A 19,532-nucleotide genomic window follows, 5' to 3' on the forward strand; every position below is an offset into this window, starting at 1 on the left:
GCTTGGAAACACACACTCGCAACATGAAATAACCCCGACAGCTTCCCATCCTGTATCCTGTAGTGTTGGTATATTATGGTATTTTCCCTCAAAATAACTTACAATACACAGTTTACGTAATAAAACATAATAGGCTACATAAATAACAGTTGGCCTGTATGTTCAAAAAAGGTTTTTAGTTTGTTTTAAATGTGTGTTCTTGTATTCATTTAGTTTCCTGACTTGTTAAGAATTAAGATTTCTCCTTTAATTAATGCCAGTAAATCATTTGTCTGTTGACCAGTTGACACTTGTTTGTCCCAGAGACTGAAAAACAGTGTACTCTTTGCCAAGGTCAGTGCTCCCAACGCAGCTGGCTGGAATCCCCCAGACTATGTAACACAGACTAGTGCAGCTCTGCACGTATACACATCTCCTCCTCCTCCTGCTCTCCTCTATTTGTCTCCCTCTCTCATTCCTCTGTTGTGTTGGCACCACAGGAATCAAGCAGAGAGGATAACAAAGTGTTAACAGACAGTTGAGGCCTTTAAGCACACTTGCTTACTTTGTCTTTAGCTATGCTGTCTGTTTTTTTTTTAAAGGCTGATACACCTTAAAAGCATTCAACAATTCTGGTGTAAAAGTTCCTTTGTTCATGAAACGGTTATTGTAAAATTCCCTAGCAAAGACCACACTATCAACATATAATTTGATTGATTTATTGAAACAAAATGATTGTGTGCAATGCTTGAACTTGCTGCACAGCTTTGCTTTGCTATTGTGTTCTGGGGAAGCTCTGGTGGGAAACCTGCCGTAGCACCTGGGCACAACGGACCCCCTTGTGACCCCACGGAGAAGTAGAAGATGAGGAAACAAGGGGGGATATGGGAAAGAGAAGAGGAGATGGATTAGGGGGGTATTTATGGAAATGCCAGGAGTGGCATGATTGAGGTGTGGTTCTGCTGCTCTTGAAATACTGCTTCTCTGTTTCGGCTTGTGTTTGATTCAAGCCTGCACATTTTAGTTATGTTCTATAAGTAGACCATTACGTGTAGGCTATGGAAGTTTGTGCTAGCAAGATTAAGAATGATGCATGCTGCTGCTTGACAAATATCATGCCTGTAAGATGACCACTTTTAAAACAGGCAGCAGCACTATCAGCAGGTATAGTGGTCAGCTTGTTTGTTAAGAAAAGTGGGGAGAGCGGGATGTGACTGAGAGAGAGCGAGAGAGAGGGATTTGGGTAAAAGGAGGCTGGAAGACAGATCCTGAAAAATGCACAGTGCGCAGAGAGAAAGGCAGCAGGAAGAGGGTTTCTTGAGCAAAACCAAGGAAATGACAGCAGAGGGAGAAGAAAGTGAGTGAGCGAGGATAGAGAGTGACACGGGTTAGTGAAGTGGTATGGCAGGGGAATTTAAGGATCAACTGTGCCACTAGCCTTACTTAAAATAGCTCACAGAGATATAGGGGAATTTTTCTGTCTGCAGTTAAAAGGCCTAAACCGTTTTGTCCATTCTGCACTTTATTAGCAACCATGAAATACAGTTAATCCATGAGAGAGTGGTAAAAAAAATAGTCATCATTAGAGTCGGTATAACCCCAAGGGACACTGATTTAGAATGTGAAACCTATAATGTTTGTAACCTTTTTAAGATGTATTTCCAACATCTGTTTGTATGTACATTACATTGTGCATTACTGTGCTTTAGTTAGTACCTGCTGTAGTTATTTCAGGTCCTATTTGTAGAAATGAAGCTTAAATTCAATCAAGACTCTTCTTATGCCGCTCATTCACATTTCTCTTAGTCTCTTGTCCAACTTTTTTCTTAATCAGCATCATTTCTTCATTAGACGTTGACTCTTTAAGTAAACCGGATTCAGCCACCTTCTCCATCAGCCAATTATGTTGTTGCTGTCAAACTTTAAATCGGCTCTCCTCTAATGTCAGCCGTCATTTCATTGCAAATCGTCATGACCCCCCTCGACCCCATTCACCTCCAGTACATCACTTCCAGCGCCCAGCACTGAGCTCACCAGGAGCCTGTTCCTCTTCACATCCATCCTTATCGCTATTCTCTTCATCCCATCTCACCCATGAAAGGCTGTTTAGGACACAGGTTGGATCTACACTGGCCAATGCTCACACTAAGCAGTCTCCACCTTCCTTTACAGACACAGGCACTTACACACACACCCACAGAGGCCTTTACTTTATCAGGAAATATACTTCCTGGGAAGCAGCCCGGACCACATCCAGGGAACGTGAGTGTGTGTAAATGTGTGTTACACATCTTATCACCACAATATGATTAAAAAAAATACATTGGACATATTTTTTAAAAAGCACACAAATCAGAGATCATTGGTTATTTTACTGATGCACATTCAGAAAGGACAAAGGCATTTCCTTTTTGAAGTTATAGGCATACATGTCATTTTTAAAAAGGTGGAAGATCCTTGCAGAGAATGACAAGAAACCCTAATCAGTGAAAAGCTTGATAAATCTGATAAATAATTAGTTTAACCTCACATGTATCAGCATTTGGAGAAAAAAATAACCAACACTTATTTGTTGATATATGTCAACATATTATGTAATTAATGATAATGAATTTGGATAAGTGGAGGTGCTCTGCATACATTTTGCATTCCATGGAAATACTGTATTTTTATTATTCATCTAGTCCTCTCTTCTTCTTGGGTGGCCTAAACATAAGGGAAGCGAGCTTGTGACTGGGAGGTCATTGGTTCCCTGGACCAGCAGGATAAATCCGGGTGGGGGAAAAAAACAGATAGTGCTTGGCCCCTAGCCCGAACCGCTCCAGAGGAGCCAGTAGATCAGACTGTGGTTGTACTAAGTAGTTTCCAGTTGTGAATGTGTAACTGTACGAATGTGATCACTAAATAAAGGATAAAAATTATATAAATGTTGTTCATATATTTGTATATATACTGTATGTATAATACATACAATAATTGGTGGAATAATTCCTATTATAAAGATATAAATACAAGCATATGAGTGTGCATCATTGACCGTGAAGACTCCTTTTCAGAAATATACTGCTGTTGCATACGGAAGATATCACTGAAAAATAATCAGCCTGTTATAAACTGGATTACTGTTATCTGTATGTGTAAGCGCAAGCATATGTGCATGTGTGTATACAAACATCCCCCATTGTGTTGGGGACAGTAGCGTGAGAGCGACCTGAGGGTCAGCTGCGCATCACATCAAAGATTTGGCTGTCTGTAAAAGACCTCACTGTCAACACACACACAAATACTCCCATCTGAGACCCATGTGCAACTCTCTATGCTCCTCACACTAAACAATCAGGTATGACAGGCGTGGTCTTTCTGGGTCCCAGCAGGCCAAAAAGACAAAAGACCTTCAGGAAGAGGCCGTCCACTCATCCTCACTGAGGATACAGATCTCTCCCGCACAAACACACACACACACACACACACACACACACACATACACACATTCACACAGGTTCACTGGGTATGCACAAAGCGTTACAAAGAATTAGCATTAGCAATTATTTTACATGATTTGAGTTGATAAAGTGTGTTCTTTTCTATCTAACTTTATTATTTAACTTGCCGAAACTCATGATAGATATATTCTGTCAAAACCATTCTGCTTTTTTCATGCTCCAATAACAAGAATCTGATTTTACATCCACAGCTGGATATTGCTGAAGCTCGATGACTTTCCAAAATTTTGTGATTAAAATTATGTTTTTTATTATCTGACTCTGGTAGAAATGAACAAAGCGCATTTAATTTAACTAATTTTATTTGTGCCATACCCATTGTTGCAACTGAAATAATCCAGGTCGCTCAATCTCTCTGTCCTCTCATGATTTTTCAAATTTGATTAAAAAGTCTGAAGTCTCTAAGAAAGATGTGCAAAAGAAACCTGTTTTTTTGAAAGTGTCCACTCTATGACTACATCCTATTAAGATGTAATCAGACTGTATGTTTGATTGTTTTTTTTTTTAAACCTTGCCAATCCCTCTTTTGCCTGCGCTTTCTCTAAATATTATTATACATATATTTTTAGTTAAAAGTTTTGTATTCCCTTGTGTTTGTACTGTTTGGAAATTGCAATAAAATAAATAAATGTAACCACGTCATGAGCTATAGCGTTGTATCTTGGCGCCCTCGTGTGGCGTAAATATTAATTTGCATTTTCATTTTACTTTATTTAGAGGAGAAATGTCGATATAAGCAAACGCACAATACAAAAAATTAAAATGAAAAATAAGTTTTGGTTTAATATAATCTCAACTACACTATTTTATAATGTATGTTATAATGTTCATTTCTCGTGAGTCCCATGATGGCGCTGTATTAATTCTGCTTACCTTTCCTCACGCATCATGCTGGGAAACTCTTCCGGGTTGTCGTTGGTCACGTGCAAGTTCACAGGGCATGCCGAGGTCGTGTTGTGCTTTTGCTTGTAGCTCGTATTTTTAGCTAGCTTTGGCTGGGACTCGTGATGTGATGGCTTTCCTGAGTTTGTTCATGAGAAGGCAATTGCCGCCGGCCGTGTCCCACTTCGCCCGGACAGTGAAGCTTGTCCGGCCTCCATGCGCCGGAGCGTCGCTGAGGAGGCTGCACGGCTCGTCCCGGCTGCGGCTCGCGGAGAAGGGGCCTTGGGCGAAGAGCCGGGGGCCGGAGCAGCACTACCAATTCTCAGACCTCGACAAGGCGGACGCTTTGGTAGGTTCGGTCCTGGAGGAAAATGCTGTAACGTTATATTCAGATCAAGGAGTGAGCTTATTTAATTAAAGGTAACTGTGAAATGCCCCAGCTACCTTTGCTTTCGTTTCTCATTCCATCTTGAGATCTACAACTACAGAACTGACCACAGTAACGTTAAATCCACAACGTTTTTATAAGAAAACATACGAAACCGATTAAATTAGAGGTTGATATTCCTAATAGTGTTCTACTTTTTGCAGATGCTGAGAAAGTCACACGAGACAGGTAACCTAAATAAATAAATTCATGCTTGAAATTTAACTTTTGTTTTAAACCCCGAACCTCCTAGGCTTACATGAAAACGTCTACTCATACTGATGTGATGAAACTTTAAAGTACTGTATGTTGCCTTTCTGGACACAGGACAGGTGCTCCATCTTTTGGTGGTAATGCTTGGTGCGACATCTTTATTTGGGTGCAGCCAGACATTGTACATTTCTTGAAAGACTTAAGTAGGTTTCAATATTGAGTTAAACATTTAGTATTTTAAAACATAACAATAACACAATAGTTATTAATTGACAATAGGTGCAATAGAAGTACAATAAAACCAAACACCAAAATAGATCTATCCCACCTTTCTGTATCTATCAACAAAGATGCAATTTGTTTTATTGTTTTGCAGCTGTAAGGAGCTCCTCCATGTCCTCATTGCGGAACAATAGTGTACATCATCCACATTGCTTTAAAAAAGTGTTTTAGTAGTATAATAATAATAACATCTTAACATCACAATGTAATAACATCTTTGAACATACTTAATTTTATTACTTTTCTAGTGTGATTACATTTACTCCAAACCTGCGTACAAATAGTATGTAAAATTGGTACACGGCCTCTGATCTTGGTATGCTTATTGATTAACTTTTTTTTGTGAATTTGCTTGAACATAAAAGCTGTAAGGACAGTATTTATATTTTCATATGAATGTATGTAAACAGTGTGATTTCTTCTGGCTGTCTGCACAGATTTTTGATCAGTTTGTAACGTTTATTTCTGACTGACTGGTTTGCAGGATTCCTGTCGTGGTTCAGGAATGGCCTGCTTGCGACTGGGATCGGAGTCATTGCATTTGTCCAGAGTGAAGTGGGACGAGAAGCAGGATACGGTACAGGCTCCAACACTAAAATCAGCACACGCCTAAACTCTATAGTAGTGCAATCAATCAGTGGCTTGAGATTAAAGTAACAAAAGGTTGCTATAGTCCAAAATTCCTTAAAACTTGTAGATTTAAGAAAAAAATAAGGCTGTGAATGCTTTTGAAAATCAATGATGATGAAATAACTAGAATTGTTTTTAAAACTGTAGCATCTAAATGCGTCAATATACCCCAGCTCTTTTTGTCCTAAAATTAATTACTGTCTTAGAGAACCTTGCAGTAGATTTTACTTTTTGATTCTGTTTCAAGATAAATAATTTCACAAGGATTTCTGCAATTGACTAAAATCATCGTGAGTTAATAATGAGCCGAGACTCTTGATATCTACAGCAGTTGTAACCGATGTCATGTTTACTTGAAATGCCAGTTTTGAGTGTTAAATTTGTATTAAGCAAGACCTTCATTAAATCATTAAATACTCTGCCATTGAGTTTTTAAACCATGAAAACAAAACTTACCAGCAATGGTGCTAAATTAAGTCATGAGGTTTAAATTATTTATGCCAGAAGATCAATCAGTCTCTTGAAGATCAATCATAGACACACACGTAGAGATGAGGACTCATGTACTTTTATTCTACCTAAATCATTTTGTAGACTAGGGAATATTCTGTTTTATCTTTTACTTTCACTAAAATAGACCCAACCTCCCGACTGTCCCAGATTTATTTGAATTTGCCCTACAATAACACCATGTCAATCTGTTTCTCCTCAGCCTTCTTTATCCTGGGAGGTGTGTGTGTGTCGTTTGGCGGTGCCTCGTACGTCGGCAGCCTTTTCGCCTTGCGGAGGATGATGATGCTCTCTGTGCCTGCCCTGTTGCTGCAAAGCGCCGTGGTGGGCAGCATCGCCCTCTTCTGGCTCGGCGCGGTATCCCTCTACATCGGCCGCCTGGAGGTGGAGATCATCCACGAGGACGAGGAGGGGGAGGACGAGGAAGAGTGCCGAGATTGCCGTGAGAGGCGCGAACACCGGGGTTACCGTGGTTCCCATGACAACAGACATCATGACAGTGAGGACAATGACAGCAAGGGGCCGAACAAGTAGACGTCTTGGATGGGGAGTGGAAAAGGGTGTGAGTGCTGCGTTGATTCAGGGTGTGTGTGTGTGTGTGTGTGTGTGTGTGTGTGTGTGTGTGTGTGTGTGTATGATTGATGTTCAAATTATTGTGACAGTGAAGAAAGACTTTTAGACCTTTTGGAGAACTGGTCACAAAATGCTGAACTTTTGGTAGTTTGATTACATTCACTTCTGGTGAATGAATGTGACTTTTTTGTAAGATTTCATATCAAAGCTGCTTCACTAACATTATCAATCTGTCTGAAAATTGTATTGATATTTTTTAATTTAAATTATTATTTACATCCTCACAAACACACGCACACTGCAGAGTCTCACAGAGAACATCAGCCATTTCACTTTTCACGAAACTGTAAGCAGTTAAATCTTTGGGCCATTCCACTGGCTTTCCTCAATCAACTGTTGTCGTCTTCTCATCTTGTTCAACAGGATTAACTGTGATTGACTACTTGAAGTTTTCATTAAAGTCTTGAAATAGAAGAAGCTGGTTATGATATGCTGCAAGGTCTAGAAAGAACGAACATATTATGTGCATGTTTTTTTAATTACAAATCAACGAGGGCTTAGAATATATTTTTACAGAACTTTACCTTCCCTGAAGATTTTTTTTTAAATTTTGTTTTGTAAGGACAATAGCATTTTTTTTCGGTTTTTGTGTGTCATTAAGTCTAGACTTTTGGAAACGGTAATTTTCACAGCTTTTTCTGGAGTTATATATAATACGCGGTATTGTTGATGTACATGTACAGTACCTCCTTAAATGTAACCATAACCATACCATGTTTTACCTTTTGAGTGAATTTCAAACCATCTGGTAATCACTAGAATTGCTCTCTTAACGGATGTAAAGAATAGTTAGTAGGATGGAGGAAGTTGATATTGAGTGTGTGGCAAGGTGGGTTCACTACTGTTTACTTTTGTTTGTGGGTGCACCACTTTTAATGCACCTTACTGTACATACAGCAATAAACCGATCTATGTCCGAACCTCAGTGTGTGCTTTTATTTTTTACTTTCACATTTGAATGGACCAGTGGTCCTCACAATTCATGACACCTGCAAACGGTCACCAGGGTTATAAGAAAGACAAAGAAACAGGACTGCTTGACCAAATTAAGTGTGTGTGTGTGTGTGTGTGTGTGTGTGTGTGTATATATATGTGTATATATATATGTGTATATATATATATATGTGTGTATATATATATATATATATATATATATATATATATATATATATATATAAACATTTTAAAGGGACACTTCAATAGACTATTATTGTTTTTTTGGTAGTTAGATCAAATCCAAATTTGTCAAGGAATTTCTACCACTAAAGCCAACAGGCCCTAAATATGGCCCTTTAACTGGTTAATATATCCACACCCACCAACACCCTTGTACCCCTCTCTGACACACCAAGAGAAGGTTGTCCAAAGGTAGTCCATATTGAGTCTAAAACTAGTGGAATTAGCCTATAATGCACTCACCACATATACATTTTAAATTAAGGAATGTCAACTCCCATAAGTTTGATAAAACCGATAAATTTCTCTAAAGTACAAAGGACATGACGTCAGTGTCCTCAGTATTAGGTGGGACCCTGGTGGGGATGCAGGGGCGTAAAGCAGATTTGAAAGCGCTCGCACAGAATTCATACCTAACTACACACATTCAATCACAGCCAATAATCAGCACAAATAAAGCGCTCTCTACATGTAACCCAGTGCTTCATAAGAAGTTGTCGTATTTTTGGGATTATGCAAACAAGACCCACTTTAATGTGCAAGTGCTGTCCGAGTCAGTAACTCTCCCTACAGTAGGAATCAAAAGATACACAAACTCTCCATACACGCATAATTTTTATAATGAGCCACTCATCTGTGAGCATGCATGAATATATGCGCTGAACTGAGCAACATGTGGTTGAGTGTGTGTGGGAGTGTTGGAGATGGGGGGGGCTTTGTCTGTGATAACTATCAGTGACTGGTTTAGGGCGAAGGTCTGTGATATCTCCCAGCCATCGACACACAGCGTTGCTGTCGAGACTCACCTCAGAGTCACCCTCTCTTCCTCTCCTCCTCCTTCGCTCACGCTCACACTCACACTCTCCTCTCCTCCCAGGGAGTTTCAGCGCAGTTGTGTTTCACATGCAGGGTGTGTCTAGATGGCTGCTGCAGTGTGACCAGGACCCCACCGCCTCCCCTCGATCCCCTCTCCTCCCTCCTCGACTCTCTCCCTCAGATCCTCTTCTCCCCTTTCGCCCTCCAGTCTTTCCTTTCTGGACTCCTCCTCACGTTCGCTTCTTCTCCCCTCCCCCCTTCTCCTCCGCGGATGCATCTGACTGCTCAGGTCTGTTTGGCATGCAGGAGGCTCCTGAGGCCTGGCGCGTCTAAAGGGCAGGGCGCCCAGAGGCAGGAGACGCGCCCTCACTGACAAACACCATCCACCCCAGACCCCGAGCGGCTACAGAAACCACAGCACCAGGCGCAGCTCCAAGTCCAGGGCTGGCCTCATACATCTCCAAACCTGAGCTGCACATCTACACTCTCAGCCCTGAAAGTAAGAGCCATAACCTCTGCTTATTTTGAGAGCAGATTGCTCATCTGCTCTCAGGTGTTAAATGCCACGCCTATGGATCAAAGGATCTGCCTTAAGAAATGCATTAAGCATGCAGTGGCCTTCTTCTGGCTGAGAGGAGAAAGGGGAGCTTGTTGGGAAACAATGATAGAGATGAAAATAGTATAGGTAGGAGAGGAAGGGTGGAGGAAAGAGAGAGTTATGGAGGTGTAGTAAGCCCATGTCAGGTGGAGGCTGTGTGGATGTCTCCCTCCATCCCTCACTCTATTATTCCTACCCATATTTTTACTCTTTAAAATTCATTTACATGTGCTAAGGTATTTCCCCCGGGAGCGCGACTCCAATTCAGGGGGTAAGATAAGCCATCAAAGTCAGTGACAGAGAGGGCATATGGGTGACTCAATGACAGGCTGTGTAGAAGACAGTCAGGAGAGCTGCCATGACTTGTGCACACACACACACACACACGCACACAAATAGAGCTCAATGATTTCTACTGTATGAGTACACCTTTACTTCGCCGTATAAAGACTGTGCTCCACAAAAAAGAAGATATAAAGATGAAACCGGAGGTAATTGTGCAGCATCACTCACAGCATGTCACCGCGCGCACACACACTTATATAGTACAAACGGTTTTGCACGTACAATGGCATTTTCTCCCCAACAACTGCTCTTGTTTAGTATGCGCTTCCTTTGGTCTTGAGGAGGAATGATCCTCACTCTAATGAACTAGGGCCTGCCACTTGAATGTAAAACAGGATTTAACCCGTCTTCAATGTCAGAGCCCCTCCCTGGGGCTGCTTCAAACAACACACACACTCGCAAATTCATGGAGATGCACACATACACACACACAGACACACATACACACAGACACACACACACAGGGTGTGTATAGTATCTCATAAGTGAGACACTCCATATAGTCTATGTGCTATTCTATGTGTTCATTTCAGACGTATTTATGGCACAGTCTTTGCTGAATACAACAGACTCGAGAAAAATCCTGCTTCATGCTGGGGTTGTGCTCACCTGCTCCCCAATTGACTTTTTATTAGGGATCAATATTATTGTGTTTTGTCTTCTCCTGGGATAGGCAAGATCGCCCACCAGCTTTGTTGATGACACAAAACTACTGGCAGTGACACAGATCTTTTATATTTATTCTACCACTGACTGAAAGGCTATACATACATGTCTGTTAGATGCCTGAAATATTGATGTTTTGTGAAGGAGGTGCATGTTAGTAGCTGATATGAATACCAACAAATTGAATGCATGCAAATGTAGTGTAGAACACGGGTTTTCAAAGTCTGAGACTGTGGGCCTCTCCTTAGACAAAGCTTGGGAAATGGCGCCCCCCCTCCCTCCACATATTTAGTTTACTTGGTATGTTTTGCTCAATTCCTGGATGCCTATGGGATCATGATTATATTATTTGATCCTATAGACACTCAAAATAGCCTAATATTGCTGTTTGACATGACTTCTGACTACACCAAAGTTTGTTTCTGACTCTGATGGGGGGAAAAGAGTTCCCAAAAACTACTGTATCTCTGAACTCTCACACGTAGGCTATTCTACGTGACCTCATTTTGATAACTAATGCACTTCCCCTGAAACTGTTTGGAGCCCCCCTAGGGAGGCCCACCTCACACTTTGAAAAGCCCTGGTGTAGAACAAACTAGTTTAACTTAAAATGTGTTTCCAAATGATGTTTGAATCACATATGAAACCTTAGTGAACTATGTAAAATGTACATTCAATCATGCCACTTCATATATCTTAATTGTTGAATGTATGTGCTGCACAGAAGCAAGAAAGAAACAACAAAGCCTTGAGTTGTGCTCCTCTACTGGAATATTTTATTGTTATCGTCATCTGTATCACTGTTTCTTTTTACATTTGTTCATTTTATTTGATGAGTAGGTGGAGTATTCACAAAGATGGGAGGATAACGTTAGCTTCACAGTGATGGGCAAGGGGTTAGCTATTTAATTCAACCAACCAAAAAAAACAAAAAAACATACACACTTGTACAAGAGAGCGCGCACGCACACAATCGCACGCACACATTATACCACCGAGAATATGTGTGCTCACACATATTTGTATGTGACAGCTACAGTGATCTGAACAATTAGACCCCCCACCCCAACCACATTTTTCTTTCAGACATCAGAACATCAGAGAAACTGAGCCCTCAGATCAGACAGTCGACCAGGAAAACAAAAACAATGTACATACAGTGTCTGGCATCATGGCATCATTATGAAGACTTTAATCACATGATAGATCAAAGGACTATAAGTGCTTTATCTGATGTTTATTTCTGAGTTTATGTCTGAGAATCACTGGTCATTATTGTTTAAATAAAATGTAATAATGCGGTTGAATTGACAGCAACAATTTGTCAAAAACGGTCACATTTTCAAATGTTCCGTTACACTGTGGAATAAAGATTCTCAATAGTCTGAGTGTCTTTTAGATGACCACCAAATTGTTTGAAATATTCTGAGCACGAATTTCATTTTATTTTTTCATACAAAAAGTGTTTTTTTCTTTCAGTCCTGAGAGGAATCCCAACCAATCAGCATGAAACAGAAATTTAAAGTGTTTTATATTTCCACTTTTTAATTTAAAACTTTATTTTCAGTTGACTAAATTGAACTGAAACCAATATCAGATTAATTCTGGTTATTTTTATTGACCTCCAATGGTCGCCTTTTAATGACCACATGTGGTCTGTTTATTTATCTGCCTTTTTAAATGACCATTTATCCCCTCTACCACACTGTGATCAGGCTGATATGATATATTAGTGACCTTCATTCCATTGTTTTCTGTTTTAACAGGTTCACACAGTGAGTGTTAAGTGATGAAGTGCTTTGAGTTCACACCAGAACAAATTTCAGTAAGTGCTCAGAAAAACAGAGGTTTAAATGACAACACTTCTTTCCAGCACCATTTCCACTCCTAAATAATTTTCAGAAATATCTTTTTAGAGAATAATAAAAAAAGTATTTTTGGATGATATTGTACATCCAATAAAACAATGCTATTTAGTATGTTTAGACACATTTTTCACACCATCCGTCCATCTGTTTTAGATGGGATAAAAAAAATCTTAAACCAATCAAAAAAACCTTTCATACACAAACAACCGCAGCATCATACAGAATATACTATCATTCTCAGTTAAACAAATTACCTTTCTATAATCAAAAACAGATTTAGCGTCCTGTCTGCATTGCATTTTCTTCCCTTATATATAATGGAATGTACGGGACTACATTATTCATATTTTTGCCCCAACAGTGTGCTTTAAGTACGGCTGACTGATGAATACTTTGATTTGTTTTACTATTATTATTTTGAATCTCAATACAAAAACACCAGAGGGCTGTCTGCTTCTATTTTAAGGGAAACCTTATATAATAATAATAATCAAATTCTCACCTGGATCTCCGTGTAAGAGACGTTTTTATAATACTGCAATAATAAAAATGTATATTCCAAAGTCACTTTCATTCCTACAGACAAGTGTCCATCTCTGTCTACTGGCTTTAGGGTTAATTGGGTTAATTGGAGTGACAGTGAGGAGGACGTGAGCTGAGGGTCTTTATGGTTTTGTCTCTATATACAATATGGCTTCTCTGAGTGGAAGAGACACAGAAATCAACACAGTCATCTAGAGAAAGACACAGAGCAGAGTTCATTATTGTTGTAGAGATGGAAAGTCTTGAGGGACAACCAGTCAAAAGTTTCTATGTCCTGTTTTCTCCAAGAGTCACTGTCACTTGTCCACAACAGGCAGACACAATAATTCCCCGTGGCAGCGACTTGTCACATATTTTAGATTGCGGTTATTCAACTCATTGTCCAATTAGTAACGTCCTTAGAGGCTTAATGTCCTGCCACTTCTGTCTCTCCTGCCCTTTTCAATGTCTCTCTTTCTGGTCTGTCACTCCGCTCCGTCCTTCATTTTTATCTCCTCCTCTCACCTCCTCCCCTCTGAGTCTCAGTCCTCCTCGGAGCCTGCAGCCCCCCTCAGTCCATTCATACAGAAGGGCAGGCCGGAGGAGAAAGGGCTGTCAGACGGGGAGAAACCACTGAAGGGTGGCAAGCCGGCCAACCGCTGTAGGTGGGGGAAGAAGGCTGGCGGGGGTCCTTTGTGGTGGTCTGAGCGTAGCTGCAGGCCATCGCTGTGTCCCACGCTGTGGTGGTGGGAGGGGGGTAGCTCAGGTGGAGCGTAGCGGATAGTGCTGGGAGCGTAGAGGCTCTGAGGGCCCTGCGGGCCCAGGGCGAGGGGGTGGAAGAGGACCCGCCCTGCTGCGCCGCCTGCAGCCAGTCTCTGGAGCAGCTCAAAATCAGGACCTCCACCTGCACCGCCACTGCTCCGACTGACCGACACGGCCCTCTCATCCCGGGGCAGAGGGGAGGACACAGACATGGCGGGGGACAAAGCCGGGGACGGGGGAGTGAACAGACCCTTTGGGGGGGCCTCGCTGCTGGAAGAAGAGTCGGGGATAGGGGTGGTGGGGCTGTCGCCATTGAGGCTGCTGGAGGGTGTGTGTGCATGGGAGGGTTGGGGCTGGGTGGTGTGTGTGTGTGAGGTGGAGGTTTGTGTGTGTGACCCCCAGCGCCCCCCGGTGGTCAGGGCTTCGTGTTCAGTCTTGATGCTGGGGCTGCCAGGCAGGGGAGACAGGGTCACTACGCTCTTCAGCTGCTGGATCACAGCCCGGCCGTTGTGCACCCTTCCGCCCCTCTCACTTCTAGTCGGAGTGTCTCCCCCCCTACTCTGTTTACCTCCCCCCCCCCCATCTTCCTGTTTCAATCTCTCACTGTCCCCCCCTTGGTCCCACTCTGTCTCTTCCTCCTCCTCCCCCTCGCTTTCGCTCGCCAGGTCAGAGGACGCTGATACACTCTCCTCTGCGTGACGGAGCTCCTCCAGTCTGCGGCGGGTTTCGGGAGGAGCACCCTCAGGGTCAGACCTCAGCAGGCGCTTCCTCCTGTCCTCTGTTTGGATGGACGCGGCCGTGAATTTATCTCTGCCTTTAGTGTCTAGGTCATTCTTCCCCACTGAGCTCTTCACTGGTTGCGAGCCTGAAGACAAAGGGATATTTATATGATAAGAAGAGATACAAGCATCAGTGGGCATCATGGAAAGGCAATAATTTGTGTGTAGCATCCTACCACGGGCTTGTGGGGAGCCGTCGGTGGGGGTCGAACTAACTCGAAGCCGTTCTGCTCTTATGTTCTCTGGTAGCTGCAGTAGATCCAGGGGAGTGTCGGGCAGCTCTGTTCGACTGGATGGATGGATAGATGGATGTGAAAATGAAAAGGAGAAAGGTGGACATATACACAAATGATCATCTACCACTTAAAACCACTTACAGCTTTAAAAAAAAACAGTAGCGCAGAGCTGATTTGAGTGAATACTTAGAGATGGAAACAACATATAATCAGCCTAATAACAACCTCCGATAGCCAACTGCCTCACACCCTTCTAACCTCCACCTAACACATTTCTCCAAACAACAGCCCTTATCACACGTACACAAGCACTGACACGCAAAACAGACAGATAGGCAGACCCCGCCCTTCAAGACAAGCACACACACACACACACACACACACACACACACACACACACACACACTATGCCCCACTCAGCAGCCCACCTATACACAGTTAAGCTCAGACAAGGAGGAGGCTGTTGGAGAAGTTAATGAGCTCTTGTAATTACAGCACTAATTAACTAAAACACCATTCAGCCCCAAAATTCTGACATCCATTTGTTGTAATTATATAGCTTCAGTCCAATTAGCATTGAAATTCAGCCTACTCCTCTTGTTTTTGTCTGACTGCTCTGTCGCTGTGCACGTGCATTTTTGTTACGGTGTGTGAGTGTATAACATGCGCACGGATCTTCTGAGTATATTTGCATTAGTTATGGGCGAGTACCTGTATGTGTGTATGCAAGAGGGAAATATGGGAAAAGCATATTTTGATGAGGTTACTGCAGTTGTTGTTCCTGCGTAGCAAATAAATAAAGCCTTAAACAAAAGTGATATTACATTTAAAAGGGTCATTCAAACTTAAATGACATTAAATAGTGAGTAAGTCATGCTGTTTTGTTGTACAAAACTACTGGAGACTCTGCAAGAGTAATGGCTTTCACTCAAGTTTGATCAATGATTTTAAACTATGCACTATGAATAAAATTGACAAAAAAATAAAGTGATTCATTCAAAAAGTCAAACAATTGGACTGCCAATCATAACATTACAGACTGTGAAAGCTTATAAAGCTCTGGGTTATGTCCGACAATTACACTACTTTAACAAAATGAATCTGCTTTGTATTGGTCACTATAATAAAAAATCATTTTAACTTGGAAGACAGTCAGCAATTTAAAATAAATGGTGATTCACTAACTATATCTATATCTAAAATGAATCTATGAAATATAAGATGACTTAAGATAACACAATATTTGCCATTTTATCATTTTTAATATATATAGTTTTCTATGATCAAGATTTATATAAAATTATAAAATAACTATTATCTTTAACATGTACTGGTATTGTGCTATGCTTTGATGTCACTATTTTGAAAATATCAGTTTTCTCATATGTTGGAGGGAGTGAATCTCCAATAATCCCTCTGTATTTCATCATCTATCCCTTCAAAGGATGTCTGTATTGTGCCTGAATATATAAACTCGGTGCATATCAGCAGCCCTAGAGCAAAAAGAGTGGCTCTGCTGTGGTTGTGCTGACCTCAGGACATAGTTGACCCAGATGACGTTGCGTTCGTGGGGGGCTTTGTGGTTGATGGAAACAGTGGCGGTGGACTGGATCCACAGGTAGCCTCCTCTCCTCTGGAGCCAACGGTAGTAACCGGTCACCACCTGGCCTTTCCTCAGTACTGGGAGCAGGTGGCAGGTGGAAAGAAAGATGTATTACAGGAAATGGCAGAGGAGAGGAGAGAAGAAGGTCAGAAAAGAAGTCCGTTACCGGTTTGGCAATTCTTGAAGATGGCAGCAGAGGGCGCCTATCACAACAGGACTGAATGAGATTTCAACAGGCTCTCCTTGATTCATCAAGCCCCCAAGTTCAGACACTATGCAGAATAAGGGGGTGGGGATGAATTTCATATACTACACATGCATATGGATGTGACTCACAGTCCTCATGGCTCTGCCGGAGGTTTTCCAGGTCTTCTACGTGAATGAAGTGGTAACAGGTTTGTCCAACAACCTCTGCTGGGGTCAGATCCATATACTCTGAGATCCTGTAAAGAAATACAACAAAAAAGCGAAAAACACATTTGTTTACTAAGCAGAAGCACATGTATCTTCTAAAACCACCAACCTGCCAACTGCTCCGAAAAGCAATACAAGACAACACACCTTTAAAGAATATGCAGAGCATGTGTTCAACGTCCTTACCATGAAACTTTGAAACAGGGACAAAAACTCTTACCTGTTCTCACAATATGTGACCTGTAGGTCCATGTTCACTCGGAAGACAAACATTTGGCTCTCCATGCGCACTTCATTAAGCGTGGAGGGCGGGAGTGTGTGCGCCAGAGCAACCAATCCCATCGGTCGACGCACGGAACGCGTTGAGCCCGGCACGAGTGCAGGGCGGCAGCGGATTCGTCCTGTCACATGGATTACCTGACAAACAGAAGACAATAGTGTGTATTCCTTTCACACAAGGGCCTTTTTTTTTTACACTATTAAAGGTGAAGAAAATAACTGCAACAACAAGACGAACTCATAAATGTAACATTCATAAATAGACATTTAACATAAACACGATACAAAGTCAGATTCTAAGCTAAAGAATGCAGCAGCACTGGTACTACAGCAGTGAGTGCACTAATCTGTTACGTGCAGCGGTCCAGTGTGAAATAAGGTCACAGCCATAAAACTCACTAAATGCGACCAACCTGGCTGTGCAAAACTACGTGACACGGGCCTGATTGTTATTTTACCATCCCGGGAACAAGCAGGGAAATAGAAAAGTATGCATGACACAAGGTATGTTTTCGAAGTCTGATAAATGATTTCCTCAGACGTCTCTACCTTGTATCCAGAAGACTTGACGTGCAGGCCTCTTTTGGTAAGCGTGGACTTCATGCGGATGAAGAAGCCGCGATCGGGAGGATCGTCAGCAGGAGAATGAGGACTAGACGGAGCTGTTGAGGACGAGAGAGGAAGAGGTAAAACTAAATGATTTCTTTCCAGATTCATGTAATTCTTTTTAACTTTGTAACATTTCTTTGTTGTTTTGATGATGCAAATCCAGTTCAGGGAATGTACCAAAAATAATCATCTCATTTCTTATATCTCTTTCTGTTCTCTCTTCTCAAAATGACAGTATAATCAATACCGGGTTCAGGGGTGCCAGCCAGGGAGGACGTGGATGCGGAGCTGGAAGCGCTCTCAGGGGCTGTGAGACAGCCGGCCTCGGCCCTCAGATGCGGCCTGATTCCCAGCCGCTCTGCCATCTCGACGTGGTCCGCTGGGTGGATGTAGTCAAACACACTGCTGCCGGTCAGCTCCACCTGAAGAGAAACCCATACGCTGATCAAAAACAAGAAGCTTAGAGCACAAATGCCTACACATGAGCAAGTACACACACACACACACACACACACACACACACACACACACACACACACACACACACACACACACACACACACACACACACACACACACAGGAAAAATCAATATATGTTATGACAGGAAAATGAAAGCATTGCTCTGGGTTACAACTCAACAAGGAGCGTGGAGGTTGTAAGACATTCCCACACACACGCGCATTCACATACATTTAAGTCCAGTCTCAGAGGACCAAGTGACTACAGTATTACACAAATAAAACCAGAGGATATAAAAATCAATTGTATTTGCTGATTAAAAACAGGTGAACTCCAAGTATCTCCAAAGGTCACATTACGATTCTTCTTCCTCCCGGTGTCCCACCCTGCTCCTTCATTCAGTTACAGCCTTTCCCAGTAGGCATAAAGTGCAACGCAACAGCTCACACAGCTCTATGTGATCCCATCATCATAATGCATCAAAGTCACATTTCTAATCATTTAAAGGTAATAGTGGCACTGCTCTTGCATGGCATCCATAAAAGCAGCACAATTGGAGCAGATGTGATTCCATCTGAAGCTTTATAAATGAGTGTGAGCGTGTGTGAGAGAGCATGCATGCTTCCACACGTGTATGCAGCTTATATTACATCTGTGAGTGTGTGTCGTGTGTGTGTGTCTGTGTGTAGTGTGTGTGTTGTGTGTATGAGCATGTGCATGTGTGTGCCAATACCATTCCATCTGATAAAGCCATGGCTGCAGCAGCCTCACACCCTTGTCTGTAGGACACAGCCATTTATTACCGGATTAGAGCCATTTACTACAGGCTTTATGGGAGCTTCAGCCCGGCCCTCAAGGACATCACAGCCGGGGAGAGGTGGGAACAGGGAAGGCGGGGAGCGGAGGAATGAGAGCCGTGGACGATGAGAGAGGGGTAAAGATGAAGGAAACCCCACAGAGTGAGGGAGGATAAGAGAAGGGATAGAGGTTCTTAGTCCCAGACAGGGTTTAATCTCTTGGGGGATGCCCTGTGTTTTGGAATTATGCCACCTGTAATAAACATATTATTAAATACTAAATTTGACAGGCACCATATGGAGTCATTTCCATACATATTGGAAAAAGTGCTTCTACCATACTTTGAAGACACGTGAAAAAGGCTACCTACTGACATATGTAACTATTGTGATGTCTATTTAATATAAAAAATGTCCCACCTTTATTTGATAGTGACTGTAGAGATAAAGAAATATAGGGAAGGAGAGGTATACAACACGAAAAAAGACAGAAATGAACCACAGCAGTTACAGTGATAATGTTATATCTTAACCACTACGCC

The 19,532-nt window shown here is 42.0% G+C and overlaps 2 protein-coding genes across 2 annotated transcripts in view; one reads left to right on the forward strand and one right to left on the reverse strand.

Moving 5' to 3' along the window:
* Positions 1–4,393: 4,393 nt before the first annotated feature.
* Positions 4,394–7,979, forward strand: tmem160 (transmembrane protein 160). The gene is made up of 4 exons (XM_038693837.1): positions 4,394–4,713; positions 4,956–4,980; positions 5,771–5,863; positions 6,629–7,979. The coding sequence occupies exons 1-4, from the start codon at positions 4,495–4,497 to the stop codon at positions 6,958–6,960; spliced, it is 669 nt and encodes a 222-aa protein (XP_038549765.1). The 5' UTR covers positions 4,394–4,494; the 3' UTR covers positions 6,961–7,979.
* Positions 7,980–11,419: 3,440 nt separating this feature from the next.
* npas1 (neuronal PAS domain protein 1) overlaps positions 11,420–19,532 on the reverse strand; it is a 38,793-nt gene continuing 30,680 nt past the window's right edge. The window contains exons 7-13 of the mRNA XM_038694124.1: positions 17,980–18,154; positions 17,673–17,785; positions 17,065–17,261; positions 16,767–16,873; positions 16,360–16,507; positions 14,768–14,880; positions 11,420–14,677 (exon numbers count right to left, since the gene is read on the reverse strand). Coding sequence (XP_038550052.1) covers positions 13,593–14,677; positions 14,768–14,880; positions 16,360–16,507; positions 16,767–16,873; positions 17,065–17,261; positions 17,673–17,785; positions 17,980–18,154 — 1,938 coding nt within the window. The 3' untranslated portion in view covers positions 11,420–13,592. The remainder of the gene's footprint in view (positions 14,678–14,767; positions 14,881–16,359; positions 16,508–16,766; positions 16,874–17,064; positions 17,262–17,672; positions 17,786–17,979; positions 18,155–19,532) is intronic.

Source organism: Micropterus salmoides, unplaced genomic scaffold, assembly GCF_014851395.1.
Source record: "Micropterus salmoides isolate LMB-PRFRI ecotype aquatic unplaced genomic scaffold, ASM1485139v1 Ms_hic_scaffold_3, whole genome shotgun sequence".
NCBI lineage: Eukaryota > Metazoa > Chordata > Actinopteri > Centrarchiformes > Centrarchidae > Micropterus > Micropterus salmoides.